We start from the raw sequence: 13,546 nt of genomic DNA on the forward strand, positions 1-13,546 counted from the left end.
ATCTTCTGAGAAAGGTCACATGACATCCTCCATCGATGGAATGTCTACGGAAGTACATTCCGTGATGGTGCAGCTCCAGACTGGATTTCTGTTGAAGAACACATGTGGTATAATGGACGGGAAAGGAGGAGTCCGAATCTTACGGACATGCTGGTCGCGTCTGGAGTCCATGGGCGTTCGATGAAATATTTATGGCATTGCTTTTGGCTGCACTTGGCATGTGAATGAATGCATCTCCATGGCAGCTGTTGGATTTAACTACCATGCCTTATGAGATGTGTGTCACATTGTCGGGACATCATGGATACGGGTCGCGCGTGAGAGCTCCTCATCATACTCTACCTCTTTGTGTACCTGATTGCCCCATCAGTCTTCCTGGTATACCCCGGGAATCTAGGCGTGAAGTTGTCTTGGGGGTTCAATGTACGTCTGACTTTTAGGCCCGTGATAAAACCTTCGAGCCCCTGAATACCAGTATACCGTGGCAAAGAGACCGATTCCTGCGAGGATTACCGACGCGTAATTCATCTGAAATTCCATCAGTCAGTATGGTTTGCTCTAGGAGTAGAGAGAAAGGAGGCAGGGGATCGGGACTCACGTTTTCTGCGGTGACGGGCCTGAACTCTGGAAGGATGAAGATGATGCTGACAAACAAAGTCCATACGCAAGCATAAATGTTGAGCCAAAAGCTGGCTTTCCCAAGATGCCATGGTCCTCGTTCAAACTTGCCAAACAGCAGCTTGCACAAGATCGGGATGCAATAAGACCAATCGAGCGCGATTGCACAAACACTGAAAATAGCCGCAACTGTTGTGTATGACCCGAGAGCGATCAGGTCCAGCAATATGCAGAAGACGATGAGAACCCAGACTGCATTCAGAGGAGTCCCGGTATGCTTGTTGATCTTCAACCACACCCGTGAAAGAGGCAACATCTCGTCTCTCGAAAGAGCAAATATCGTTCTGGACGTGGCCTGAATGGCAACGATCTGACCGAAGTTGATGACCAGGAATGCTGCCACCGTAAAGAACAGGCCGCCACTTTTGCCGAGCACGTTGAAGAAGATCTGAGCGACAGGCTGACCGATAGGGGAGCTCAGAATGGTCTCTGGGTCACCCATACATATAACGAGAACAATGGTGAATATCCAGCCGCCTAGGTAGGTGAAAAGTAGCGCTGTTGAGATGGCCCATGGACATTTCTTCTCCGGCTCCTTGATCTCTTCGGCAATATGCGCGGTGGCATCGTAATCGGTCATGGTCCAGGAAACCGAAAGAAAGCCGAAGAGGAAGGAGAAGCCAACTGGTGTCCACCCAGACTCGGACTCGACGTTGGTGAACACATAAGAGGCGGTATGCTTGTTGTCCTGCTTTACAAGCAATGCAACAATAGCAGCGACAAGCACACAGATGTGGAAAACGACATAGCTTCGAGTCAGTTTTTCCATAAGCCTGGTGGATAGACTGTTGACCAAGCCACCCACGATAAAGAGGGCAGCCATCACGCCGACGGTGTGGCCTGGAGTAGGTGTGTAGGTTAGGTCGGTACCCATGCTGACTGCGGCCAGCATCAATTGAGCAGCAGCATATCCGCCAGACGCGACTCCCGTGGCTTGACCAAGGACATTCAGCCAGCCGCAGAGCCATCCAATCTCTGCAACCCATCTTTTGGGTGCTAAATACTTGCATGTGAAGTACATGCCCCCAGAAGTTGGGTATGCCGATACTATTTCTGACACAGAAAGGGCGATGGCCATGCAACCCATTCCAGAAATGAACCAACACCAGACAGCTGAGGCTGCGCCTCCAGCGTACAGTGGGTAGGAAAGCGTCGCCGAGACACTTGAGAAGAGACCTGATGCAGACACTGCGAAGGAGAAGCAGGACCACGTAGAGAACTCCCGCCTAAAAACCTGGATGTCCAGACAACGTACGATCAGCTTGTGGTTCTCCACCTCATCGATTTGACGTCCCTACCGGCACATAACCCAGCTCTGCAAGCTTGCGATCTTCCGCACTCAGATCCTTCAAGTCGCCCACCTCTGCTGGTAGGTTTGCCGGCTCAATGGCGGCAGGCGCCATCTGTATGTCGTCTTTGGACATGATGCTGTTGCTTTCGTGTATCGAGCTTTGCTTCTGCAAACCAAACAGAATTTTCACTGGCAACGCCCGACGCGAAAGAGGATCTATGTCCTCTTTTATGTCCCTTGCCGAACCGACCGAGATATGAACTATACTGACTAGGAAGCTTGGCCGAGAAGCTTAACTTAGCAGTAAGGTCTGACACTCCGGTAACTGCGCGGTGGTGATAGTGGACTTGGGAAATGTTTGCCAAAAAGAGCAGGAGTGAGATTTGTATTTCCCACTTTGACACGCCGACAACCTGTTATCTTTCCGTGAACAGCGGTCTCTCACATTTATCGGCGGATAAAGACCTACAACGATCATTCTTATCTACCTCTTGTGGGGTTCTTCGGCGGACTTGTCCCCATAACATCCACCCGCGCACGGGGATATCCAGGTATCCTTATCTTTCCTTTGGGCGCTCGTGAGGGCTCTTCAGTAAACTTGTCCCAGTGGTCTTCGATAATCACTCGCTGCGATCGGATTTCGGCACAGGCATGATTTGGGGTTCCAGGTTGCTTTAGGGTACACCCAGCCGCCGTCGTACTGGGTCAGTACGCATACACTAAAAGGAGGGGGAGGCGGGCTATAGCTCCAAGAGCGAACCTGAAAAGGGTATATGAGTGCGGGAGTGGCTGCTTACATCTACAGTATAAACACGTATATGAAACATGTCGTAGTCAAGGAGCTCACATTGTCGAACGTCGAATTCAACAACTGTTTTCCCTTATTCTGTACTTCAGAGCGGGCATCATCATTATATCTCATTATGGCAACTGCGACAACTGCCCACGCCTCATCATTCGGCAACAAGGCATTTGAAAAGGTGGAGCCAAACCTGTCGAAGTCGGTCTCGCTATTCGACCCCAGCCAGCACCTATGCTTTGAGAAACCCAAAGAAAATGTCATGCTCAAGGATCTTGGATTGTCGGAAGAAGGCGCTATAGCTCCTCTGGCTATAACTGACCCTTTTCCACTTTTCAGCCTTGATTGCGTTCGACGAATGCGAGAAGAAATGTTTCAAGAGAAAATCATCAACGGATACCATCAAAGGATGGAGCCTGGATGCTACACTTTAAGAGGGTTCATCGACCATGCCCCATTCATTGAGTCGGTGTGGCGCAGTCCTGAGGTGATGGATGCAGTTTGCAAAGCTGCCGGAGTGGATCTGGAAGTCATCTTCGAATACGAAATGGCACATATTAATGTTCAGGTGGAAGGGCTAACGAATGACACACCGCTCACGTCCATGATCCCGCCAGCCGTTCCCCAACCTCACGCAGCGGTGACAACCGTTGAGGAAGCCGAAAAAGCACAAGCAGCGCAGATGGCTGCTGCAGGACCCTGGCATAAGGACTGTTACCCATGGGTTCTGATCACGATGCTTTCAGACACCACGAATATGATTGGAGGAGAGACTGGCATCCGCAAAGGTGACGGGACGATAGTAAAACAACGTGGTCCAGGAGTAGGCTGGGCTTATCTATTACAAGGTGGATGTGTCGAACATATCGCGCTGAAGTCATTTGGGGGCGAGCGCATTGCGATGGTCACCTCTCTCCGTCCAAAAGATCCAATGCAGCTGGATCTTAGCAGTCTAGGAGGTGTGAAAGGCAACAGCGAATGGGACCCCCTATTCAAGCAATGGAGTCTCTATCGCTTGAGTGTTATTGAGCAGAGAATCCACATTTTGCAGGAGAAAATCCGGAACGAAAAATTGACTTATCCCGAAATACGAGAGGCGATGCTGGAATGGAAAGAGGGAGTATTCAAATATATGGAACATACAACTGGACAGATGAAAGGTACACAGCCAGACCTAACTAAGTACCAAAAGTTCTTCGACTGAGAGTCTGACACCCGACAACGGAGTCCGATGGGTATGGCTATTTTACCTCATGATGAATGAATAATGGCATTGAACAAAAGCACACTCATCAGTAGCGGGACCTGCTACGTAGGCTACTCGTGATGAGAACAAACTGCCTTTTGAGATACTCAATGTCTCCTATATACTCACTTTCTGTGCTCTCAGAGCTACAACGGGAACCCTTGCAAGAAACTCAACGTAGACTACTTGCCCAGGAAGAGGAGACAGAAACCAGCTGATCAAGCTTGTGCATTGTCCTCCAAGATTCCCAGATTCAAACGAGGCCTAAGAGATTGCGCATACCAATCTTGTAGGAAAAGATGACGATGTTATGCTGGTAGGTCCAGAGCGATTCGAACTGGCAAGGCAAGGCAGTGGTAACATTCCACCAGCCGAAATGAAACGTGCAGACACCAAACCCTTCATTTTGACACGCCGAGTACCAAGGAATCAAAAGGGTGCCGCACAGCCTACGTGAACTTGTCTCACGATAGAATTCGCCTCAAAATCTCAACCCATCACCACGAAGCATCAAGAGCGGGAGAAGATGCTTCGCCTCCAAACACATGTCGGCGATGTCGCTCTTGCCTGATTGCAGCTCGAAAAGGCTGATGCATCCTGCGGAGGATCAATTGAGCGCAAAGGTCATTTCTTCACAAGGTGGATCTGTCGTGGTAAGAGTATTGTGAAAGTTTGATATATTGAGTATGATACGCGGAGAAGAGAGTTTGAAAAGGTACGATCATCGAGCAGCTGAGTTTAAGTGGTGATCTGGGAGCAGAACCCTTGCCGTTGCTGGCAAGGTATATCGCGTACGATGCCCACGCACCCCTATCTCGTATTCGCTTTTTCATGAATACGATCTCCAAGCATCGAAGACTATATATCGGGAGCATTCAATGGCACAACTTCCCCGTTAAGACACAGCATTCATACCCTCTCTTGCACAATATCATTATCACAAAAACGAAGAAACAATATTCCTTGAGCTCTAAGCTGCACCATCTCTCACCATGCCTACAAGAGAGCAAATGCACATCGACCTGACCGATATTAACACGCAAAAGGCCCCGTGTTCGGCTAAGAGAGTCGACACGCCTTACCCTAATGTCAAAACATACTTCAATACATCACTGTTTCATCGGCAGTCATCTAAACCACGAGCCGCCCCAGCACAGAACAATAAGTCGAGAGATTATTATTATGAGCACCCTTTCGACATGATCAATCCTCTCCATCATAAGAAGCAAATCAGTGATCAGATCGCGACGTACACATACCAACAGGAAGCACGATCCGCGAAGCGCTTAGCAGAGTCCTCGAGATCGAGTACTCCGATTCCGAATTATACGCAGAAAGTACTCGTATGAATGCGATCCGAATCGGCGTCAGGGACCAGGGAAAAATAGACTTCGCATTGTTAGCCACATAGTAACGAGACGTTGTCATCGGGGTGTTGGGGGTCAATTTGGGCGTTATAGTTCTGGAATTTGGGAAGAGAATCTACGGAGCACTGGACTGAAGAGATATAGATCTTCCTTGCTCTTTAGTTTGCTCAAGATAATTCCGCGTCAAGGTACAATATTCTGATATATCACAGCCCACACAATCTTGTAGGGCAAGAGTTCTCTTCCTATGAAACCATTCTTTCTCGAGATCGTGATCAGAGGTAATAAACAAGTCTATCAAACAAGCATGATCGAGTGAAAAGAGGTCTGATTACTGGGGTTTGTGGAAGGGGTAAGCAACCAGACCGCCACATCCAGACATTACTTATCCTCTGAATTTGGCGAAGTCCTATCTGAAGCACCTCGATTCCAACTACATCACGATCGCTTCCTCATTGTTTGCCCCTTACCAAACCATCATGCGTTGGAACAGCTCATGCACCATAAAATCTAGAACCCCAGCTTGAATCCACCCCAATTGAGGCGCTGGAAGGTCTTGTCGGGATCATAGTCTCGTCTGATCGCTTTCAACCTCTCCACGTTCTCGACAGGAAATCCTGCAAAAGGGTCTTGATATTCCCCGGCATCACCCATGTATAGGAACTCCGAAGCCAGTCCCTTTGCCTTGATCAAAGTGTGCATAAGTTCAATGAGGGATCGTGACCAGGCGGTCATGCGGAGATCGTCCTCGGGCAAGGCCCATGCTGTCGACGTCTGGTATACTGTGGGAAGATGTCAACAACTACTCCACCTCGAAAACGTAGGACTGCTCGCAACCAAACTTGGGTGTATAAGGTGGTACTTACTAATCCATGACTGATCATCATCTGAGCCCCAGACGTTGCCGATTCCATTGTTCTTCGCGATAGTGTTGGCGCTTTTTGGTATCACGTTCAATACGAAGGTCGGATAAAGGCCTTCCACGTCTGCGATCTGGTCCACTGCATCTTTCCAGATCTCATAAAGGCCATATACCTCATCGGCGACTGGCTTCATGGTATGATGGCCGAACTGTACCCTATTGACCTGTGAGCATATTTCACACCACACTGGCTCGGCCTTGGCTCCAGGGAGGGTCAAGCTTACCGGAACATCTGATTTGGCGTGTCCAGGGTGGACGCCCACTCCAGAGGTGTGGTGACCTTTTGAACCATTGACACAGCTGGAATGGCAGAGAAGTTGACAAAGCGCGAGGGCGGGGATTCAGTGCCTTCCTGCACACCCAAGATCGATGGGGCGACAACCTTGGTGGTGGCATTATACTGGATCGAGATCACTGCGCCCGCTCCCAAAGTCGGATCGTCAGCTTCGGCGAAGTCGCATACGGCGGCAATGAAAGCTGGCACGGCGCTCTCATTGAAAGCTTGCGTCGTGGTACTGATCTGGTCGATGGGATATGTCTTGAGTGTGAACTTTGTCACCACTCCGAAATTATTCGCACCACCTTTCAGTGCCCAGAACAGATCGTTGTGGGTCGTGGAGTTGGCCGTGACCAGGGTGCCATTTCCCAGAACGACATCGTAACTCACGACGTTGTCCATGGCCCATCCGTATTTGTTGTTGAAATAATGGAACCCTCCGATTAGGGTCAAGCCCGGGACGCCTATTGTCTTCAGCCGTCCACCAATGGCGTAGCGACCATAGGGGTCTAATTCGGTATAAACGTCGACCCATCTGTTACCAGGGCCGACCTCGATGGTTGAAGGGTCGGTAGAGATCTTGCGTTCTGTGATTCTGGCCAGAGTGACAAGTATGCCGTCATCAACGTTGTTGGCTCCAGGATACTGCAAGGGTGGTTAGCTCGTCCTGCACAGTTGAGTTCACCAACATTCATATGGCCGCCACCACGAACGGCAAAGTGTGCCTGCTTGTCGTGAAAGACTTTCATGGCAGAAATCACCTGGTCGACATCGGATGGTATGAAAATGCAGGTTGGTTGAAGGTCAGATCGCTTGTCCCAGAAGTTCGTGGCCTGGGAAGTATAGTTTGTCGAATTAGGGAACAGGATAAGTCCGGGATAGAGATTCACCAGCTCATCACAAGCTGCTAAAGAGGTGTTCGACAGTGCGGCTGTTGCGGACATTGTGACGGCCAACAAGGCCACGATGGAAAAATATCGTGCCATCGCAGACGTCGAGTCAATCAATCTCGCCGGGGCAAAGTCAAATAGGTGGTCAGTAAATGGGGAGATTGAATATCTGAACCTCGCAGTAGCATCAACAACAGTCACGGATGATATATATTCAGCGCTTGCATCTAGTCGATCTTACCTTTGGAGATGCCATCGTCTTAACGTCCTCGAAGCCGTCCGTATCGAGCATGTTTCGCGTGATCTTGGAACAATGATGGAGCCTGAGCGGATCTGATAAAGTTGCATCTTGTGAGCCAAATTTGCGAGATGAGATCGGGAACGGATTCGCGACGATCGCCACTGATCAAGGCTTAACATCGAACGAGGCTGACCTAGGGTCAAGGCTGCCTACTCGTACGCGTATCCAAGTTCATCCGAGAAGGCTGAAAGGTCAAATGTGCCAAGCCGGCCAATTTGCAGTGCGCTGTGCGCAGAGTGTAATGGTGTACAAGTATGGCTTTGATCGAACAGGTAAGTGCTATCTACAGTAAGTTAAAGTCTAAACGAAAACGAGAACGATCTAAGTAAGGCCGGATGCCAAGGAGCCAGGGGGCTTATAGGCGGCGTCACCCAAGTCTTGGTACTCCCGTAGCGCCTAGGCAGATCTTCAATAACCTTAATTTCACCTGATGCAACGCCGGCAATTGTATCAACACAATAAATCCCAATACGTGCATCAAAGCACCGAAACTTACCAGGTAGGTTCATGATCCCGATGAAGCAGACTCAATTTTTAAGTTGAGGCTCAACTCCGGGGCCTTCTGGCTGAGGGTCGCCAGGCTGCCAATTTTCTCATGCACCGAGCATTGTCAAACGGATGCGATTCGCGAATACGAGGCCTCTATCCGACATTCACGAGCCTGAAACGACTGTTTACGACTTCCTTCTCAACGCTAAATTTTCCAATGTTAGAATTTTTGCGACACCAACGTGTTGATATGGACTTATTGTGTCTCTGGTCATGTCGGCAAGTACCGTGATACAGGTGTGTGCACGGAAGCCCAGGTAAGGTATATAAAGATGGCAGTTTGCGCTCTTGTCAAGTGGTTTAGAACACATCAAACTTCACGTCTTGTCCTCATCTTACGTGGAGTACCTACTATTTCCAGTTCAAGCCCTATTTCGAAAATACACCCTGTCAGCCGATCGACCACTCTGTTTCACCATCCGCAACTTCCACAACAATGGCAGTCGAATATGTGCTCTGGCACTACACCCCTTCTCTGATCGCGGCCATGGTGATGTGCTCGGTTTTCGCGATCGTAACGGCAGGACATCTGTTCTTCTTGATCCGGACTCGTGCGCGCTTCTGCATTCCCTTTGTGGTCGGTGGCATCTGTATGTTCAGGCATGGTCGCAATGCAGTTGGATAGTGGAGCTGACATTGTTGCAGTCGAAGCTGTTGGTTATGGAGCCCGCGCCGTAGCTCATTACCACACCAAAGCCACCATGCCATACGCCATCCAGTCTCTCTTAATCCTCCTTGGTCCTATCCTCTTCGCAGCATCCATCTACATGATCCTCGGCCGGCTGATTCGATCCACCAAGTGCGAGAAGCACTCCTTGATTCCTCCAAAATGGATGACCAAGGTTTTTGTCGGAGGTGATGTTACCTGTTTCATCATCCAAGGAGCAGGTGGTGGTGTCATGTCAGGAGCCAAGTCACAGAAGACCATCGACTTGGGCGAAGATATTATCCTGGCGGGCTTGTGCTTTCAAATCGTCGTCTTCGCACTCTTCGTCGTTGTTGCGGCCAGGTTCCATCTTCGTGCCCGCCACAACCCTGTCTCGGCCGCGACACAAGTACCATGGCAGCGTTACCTCTTCTTGCTATACCTCGTCAGTGCGCTGGTCACAGCGCGAAACATCTTCCGAGTCGTCGAATATGCCTGGGGATCCGATGGATATCTTCTCAGGCACGAATGGACGTTGTACATCTGTGATGCAATGCAGATGGCACTTGTCCTGATCGTGTGCCTCACATGGTATTCATGCAACTTTGAAGTGGCACCACCCGCTCCATTGAACGAGAGGGAAAGCAAGGCGGCTGTTTGATCTTGATAAAGACGGCACAAGAGTCCGGCTCTGAGCAAGGGTGTTGATCCTGAACATGAGGCACTGAAAACGTGTGTCGGAGTTGGATGGGACACTGACTGTATCTGTGAAGGGAGCCCTACCAGCCATATGTAGCATTCGGGGAGTTGTGTCTTTGAAGAGATGAGGAACGGAAAAGGGCGCAGGGTGAACGGTCGTCTTGGCGTTGGGAGCTTCGACGACTTGGATTGGGAGGGAAGCCATTGGTAGATTGGTATAGACTAGCGACATCGATGGTTGGATAATTGACCAGTAATTGCACTTTCAAGATTGATGATCAGCGAAGTCCTGCAAGTGGTGATTCCTGAAGGACTTCATGTAAGGATCTCGCCCTCTCTGAACCAGCATTAGTCATAATCACGTAGATCTCGTAACCATACGTGGAAGCGCGAGTACCTACGATTGTTGATGCTCGATTCCTTCCCGGGAGATCTCGTCAAAACAACGAGTAATTCAGAACCACAATTGTGTGATTGCAGGGTGTGGTTTTGTGTGTCTTTACATTGACGTTCCTATGAGCTGGTGAAGACAGGAGTTGGTCCCAAATCTTCGTCTTCATGGAAGACTGACCGAGGCCACGCAAGAAATGGTTCCCATCCACTACCTAGATGCGTAGTGAGAGCTTTGAACAAGCGTCGGCCAGCATTACCAACTACCCAGGATTCCCGGCGTCGGTGCAGAAGTACGGCGTAGTATGCGAGTAGTACCAGAGCCTCTTGTCGGTTTTGAGCCAGAAGCTCAGTGTACTTGGTCGACGCTGTAACCAACCAGCCGAATATGGCATTGGCAGATGAAGTTCGATCCTCTGGATAGGCGTTTTCAATGTCGAAAAACTCCTGAAGCTTGTTCAAAGCCTTTTGACAGGCATCGATAGAAGGTCGACTAAGGTCGGCTTTATCCACGAGATCGTGAAGTGGCAGGCATTCCCCAAGAGAATCTTTCTGCATCATTCTGGCATCCTCCGCCTCGTCCATAAGGCTTCCAATTTCTGTGCGTCGGAGAACGTCCCTCCATGATCGAATCACCACGTTGACACCTTGCAGTAGTCTGATGCAACCTACTAGTGCTTCCATAAAAGCATTGAAATCATCCTTGAGCGAGGTAAAGATATCCCGAAAAACATGGAGGCCTATTAGGTGTGAAAATAGCAACACGTCCAGGCAATTGGAAGCGTCGACTTGTGGCAAGATCTCATTGAGGCCGGCTAGCGCCTTGGACTGTAACGAGGTGGCAATCTCGCGGTAATAGTCTTGTCGTTGCGGCCGACGGAGACTCAGATGGAGGGCCGAAAATGCCAAGATCTGATGCATGAGGAAGGGTCGTTTCAATCCTTGCTCGACAACGAGTGCTCGATAACGTCTCAACTGGTCCTCTGTCTTGACCAGAGTTTGACACGTCTCTGTGTAGAAGTGGTAGATCAGTTCCAAGTGATCCATGTTCACTGAGATGTCGCTCGGACCCGTGATGAGAACATCCGAAGAGGAGCCGCCGTGATTTTGACTAGGACTGTGAGGTCTGGTCGAGATAGCGTGCGTCACTGGAGAAGGAGGACGAGAGGCAATCTGAGATTGAGACTGAGGTTGTGCGGGTGACTGAGCGTGAGTTTCGGAGGCAGCCTGGGAGGAAGCGCTTCGAGACTCATGTACGTTTCGGAGGGCTTCCCAAGTGCACAGTCTCTCTGATAGTGTGCATCTTTGACATGTCGGGCGCGTCTCATCACACTTGACATGACGACGCTTACATTCCACGCATCCTCTCCTAGACTTTTGATGGGCTTTTCGAGGAGCCATCACGGCTGCTTCAGTGGGCTAAATGCTATGGCGAGATTGGAGCTGTACCCGCTGTACGGAATCCTCCTTGCTGGGTCGCGCCGAACAGTGGAAAAGCATCTTATAAGAGAGCGTGGCTGAGATTCCTTCGATAGCCAGGTGTACAACGTTGAAGACGTTTAAAGTACAAGGTACGGAGTACCTGGGGAGGTATGGGTGATGAATAACCGATATATTGGCGTAGCCTGGCCCGTGTAAATAGGAGCCTAGCGCTAGGTAGGTTTTAAGCATACTTGGCGGTGGTTGAGTGCAACCTCCGGGCGTAAAAGCCCAAAGGGCTGACACGCAAAGGACCCGGAATCGGAGAATTTGATGCCGAATGGGCTTCCTCCTCTGCAGCCTTCACGTGCCTCACTTTTTTCTGTTTATCATTCTTTCCTCCCTCCGTCCTTCGTCCCTTCCGCTTTCTACGACTGATGCCATGGTCCATTATATTCGCTTCTTGCGGACACCTCAAACGGCAGTCAAGCCAAAAGCCATCGATGTCTCTGCAGTGATTGCAGTCACGACAGATTTGGGCGACGCGCTTTACTCTCAAGACCTTGACCTCATCATTGCGGTATTAGAAGCTAACCGTCCTCATGGCGTCCTTCACACAGAGACCGCAAAATGGCAAGCTCATTCTAGAGCACTCAAGCTTACAGTCAGTTGCCCTGGCAAGTATCGTTCAAGACCTGTGCGATTGCATGTGACCACCGAAGAGACATTGTCCACCTTGAAATCGCTGGATGTGCCCAGGATCCTTGATGTTTGGAGTGAAATTTTTCCCCTGTCTGAAAACCAGCGAACCGAGCCCATCGTTGAAAGGCAATTGCTCTTACCCAACAGGAGCCGCGTGCGAATGTGGGAAGAAACTGGCGACAGCATCGCCCGTCATGTCTGGTATGTGTCTTGCAAATGCCAAATGACTGGGCTGACCATCATGCAACAGGGATGCTGGTTTAGGTTTCTTGCTCTACTTCGCTCAAGCGCTCTCAACATCTCCGCCCCAGGGCGTTTCGAGTTTCGCTACGCTTTTCAAGTCCAGTAAGGTAAAACGACTAAGGGTGCTGGAACTCGGAGCTGGATGTGGCACTGTCGGGGTTGCTTTTGCACAACTGGTCAAATGCGACATGGTCCTTACCGACCTGGATGATGCTCAGGAGATTCTGGCAAGCAACATTAAATGTGCTTCGCCACTGGCAGGGTCTACGATCAAAGCGGAGGTTCTGGACTGGGCCGCGGGCCTTGGTGATAGCTCGAATGCGAATTACGATGTTGTCTTGGTTTCGGACTGTATCTACAATCCGGACAGCAGCCTTTATCTGGTAGAGATACTCAGGCAATTGGCCACTCGTACACCCAATGTGCTGATTCTGGTCGGGTTCAAACGACGACATGAAGCTGATACCATCTTTTTCGAACGAATGCAACAGACACGATTTGAAGTCACAGAATCCATCAGCATTCCACTACCACACACCATGACCGAGCAAGATACCGCAGCTCCAATGGCCGAATTTTATACGTACACTTTTCGACCCGACCCGCCCCAGGATGACTGAACGATCTTCTTGACTAGCGGAGTGCCTCGAAAGCCACGAGGTTCTGCTCCAATATGACAATCCGTCAGGACAATTCTTGGCTCGACTGAAGGATCAACCGAGATACAAGACGCGATATCCCCGTTATCACAAGATCACGTGCCACTGATATTGACGCACATTTCGGAAAAACTCTCCAAACTCCAGCACCAGCACTGCCATGATTTTCAATGTCTGGGTACGAGTACCATCGCATCCACAAAATAATGACGCTGGCATGGTGCAAATTGTGACATTTTCGTCTGTCAAATCAACAACAATCACCTCCATCTTTGCAGCCTTGAGTTTTTTCGGATCTGGATACCCACGACTCATAAATTACCTCCCGCACCGCCCGGAAAAACGGCCCAGCCGCCCACCAGAATTTGCCCCCACCAGCGTTGTCGTCAGTAAAAATAATTTTATTTCTTATCGACAACACACGAGGAAGAGCTGTTCCTTTTTTTCTTTCACACACGACCAACTTAA

At 49.9% G+C, this 13,546-nt stretch overlaps 6 protein-coding genes across 6 annotated transcripts; 3 read left to right on the forward strand and 3 right to left on the reverse strand.

The window, feature by feature from the left end:
• Window positions 1-282: 282 nt before the first annotated feature.
• EDD37DRAFT_112210 (amino acid/polyamine transporter I) lies at window positions 283-2,212 on the reverse strand. Its single transcript, XM_062809227.1, has 3 exons — window positions 1,977-2,212; window positions 599-1,912; window positions 283-528 (listed from the first exon to the last, which is right to left on the reverse strand). The coding sequence occupies exons 1-3, from the start codon at window positions 2,100-2,102 to the stop codon at window positions 394-396; spliced, it is 1,575 nt and encodes a 524-aa protein (XP_062667224.1). The 5' UTR covers window positions 2,103-2,212; the 3' UTR covers window positions 283-393.
• A 119-nt stretch (window positions 2,213-2,331) lies between these two features.
• On the forward strand, window positions 2,332-4,139 carry EDD37DRAFT_637830 (uncharacterized protein). Its single transcript, XM_062817054.1, has one exon. It carries the CDS (start codon window positions 2,743-2,745, stop codon window positions 3,970-3,972), a length of 1,230 nt encoding a protein of 409 aa, XP_062667225.1. The 5' UTR covers window positions 2,332-2,742; the 3' UTR covers window positions 3,973-4,139.
• A 1,565-nt stretch (window positions 4,140-5,704) lies between these two features.
• EDD37DRAFT_637837 (FAD binding domain protein) lies at window positions 5,705-8,041 on the reverse strand. The gene is made up of 5 exons (XM_062817055.1): window positions 7,713-8,041; window positions 7,270-7,605; window positions 6,528-7,225; window positions 6,248-6,459; window positions 5,705-6,163 (listed from the first exon to the last, which is right to left on the reverse strand). Exons 2-5 carry the CDS (start codon window positions 7,564-7,566, stop codon window positions 5,892-5,894), a joined length of 1,479 nt encoding a protein of 492 aa, XP_062667226.1. The 5' UTR covers window positions 7,567-7,605; window positions 7,713-8,041; the 3' UTR covers window positions 5,705-5,891.
• Window positions 8,042-8,547: 506 nt separating this feature from the next.
• On the forward strand, window positions 8,548-9,903 carry EDD37DRAFT_112247 (RTM1 protein). The gene is made up of 3 exons (XM_062809228.1): window positions 8,548-8,582; window positions 8,682-8,910; window positions 8,966-9,903. Exons 2-3 carry the CDS (start codon window positions 8,757-8,759, stop codon window positions 9,625-9,627), a joined length of 816 nt encoding a protein of 271 aa, XP_062667227.1. The 5' UTR covers window positions 8,548-8,582; window positions 8,682-8,756; the 3' UTR covers window positions 9,628-9,903.
• An 82-nt stretch (window positions 9,904-9,985) lies between these two features.
• Window positions 9,986-11,643, reverse strand: EDD37DRAFT_637842 (uncharacterized protein). The gene is made up of 2 exons (XM_062817056.1): window positions 10,047-11,643; window positions 9,986-10,002 (listed from the first exon to the last, which is right to left on the reverse strand). Exon 1 carries the CDS (start codon window positions 11,454-11,456, stop codon window positions 10,179-10,181), a length of 1,278 nt encoding a protein of 425 aa, XP_062667228.1. The 5' UTR covers window positions 11,457-11,643; the 3' UTR covers window positions 9,986-10,002; window positions 10,047-10,178.
• A 273-nt stretch (window positions 11,644-11,916) lies between these two features.
• On the forward strand, window positions 11,917-13,039 carry EDD37DRAFT_652710 (putative methyltransferase-domain-containing protein; the record flags this gene model as incomplete). Its single annotated transcript, XM_062818476.1, has 2 exons — window positions 11,917-12,377; window positions 12,427-13,039. 2 exons carry the CDS (start codon window positions 11,917-11,919, stop codon window positions 13,037-13,039), a joined length of 1,074 nt encoding a protein of 357 aa, XP_062667229.1.
• Window positions 13,040-13,546: the final 507 nt, after the last annotated feature.

Source organism: Exophiala viscosa (genome assembly GCF_022695815.1).
Source record: "Exophiala viscosa unplaced genomic scaffold EDD37scaffold_10, whole genome shotgun sequence".
NCBI classification, from domain to species: Eukaryota; Fungi; Ascomycota; class Eurotiomycetes; order Chaetothyriales; family Herpotrichiellaceae; genus Exophiala; species Exophiala viscosa.

Coding starts and splice junctions, on each gene's coding strand:
- EDD37DRAFT_112210 (XM_062809227.1), bottom strand. CDS start 2,102: ATGTCCAAAGACGACATACAGATGGCGCCTGCCGCCATTGAGCCGGCA. Junction 1,913..1,976: donor CAGAGCTGGGTTATGTGCCG/GTAGGGACGTCA, acceptor CTGGACATCCAG/GTTTTTAGGCGGGAGTTCTC. Junction 529..598: donor GGCCCGTCACCGCAGAAAAC/GTGAGTCCCGAT, acceptor ATGGAATTTCAG/ATGAATTACGCGTCGGTAAT.
- EDD37DRAFT_637830 (XM_062817054.1), top strand. CDS start 2,743: ATGAGTGCGGGAGTGGCTGCTTACATCTACAGTATAAACACGTATATG.
- EDD37DRAFT_637837 (XM_062817055.1), bottom strand. CDS start 7,566: ATGGCACGATATTTTTCCATCGTGGCCTTGTTGGCCGTCACAATGTCC. Junction 6,460..6,527: donor ACGCCAAATCAGATGTTCCG/GTAAGCTTGACC, acceptor ACAGGTCAATAG/GGTACAGTTCGGCCATCATA. Junction 6,164..6,247: donor TGATGATCAGTCATGGATTA/GTAAGTACCACC, acceptor ATCTTCCCACAG/TATACCAGACGTCGACAGCA.
- EDD37DRAFT_112247 (XM_062809228.1), top strand. CDS start 8,757: ATGGCAGTCGAATATGTGCTCTGGCACTACACCCCTTCTCTGATCGCG. Junction 8,911..8,965: donor CTTTGTGGTCGGTGGCATCT/GTATGTTCAGGC, acceptor ACATTGTTGCAG/TCGAAGCTGTTGGTTATGGA.
- EDD37DRAFT_637842 (XM_062817056.1), bottom strand. CDS start 11,456: ATGGCTCCTCGAAAAGCCCATCAAAAGTCTAGGAGAGGATGCGTGGAA.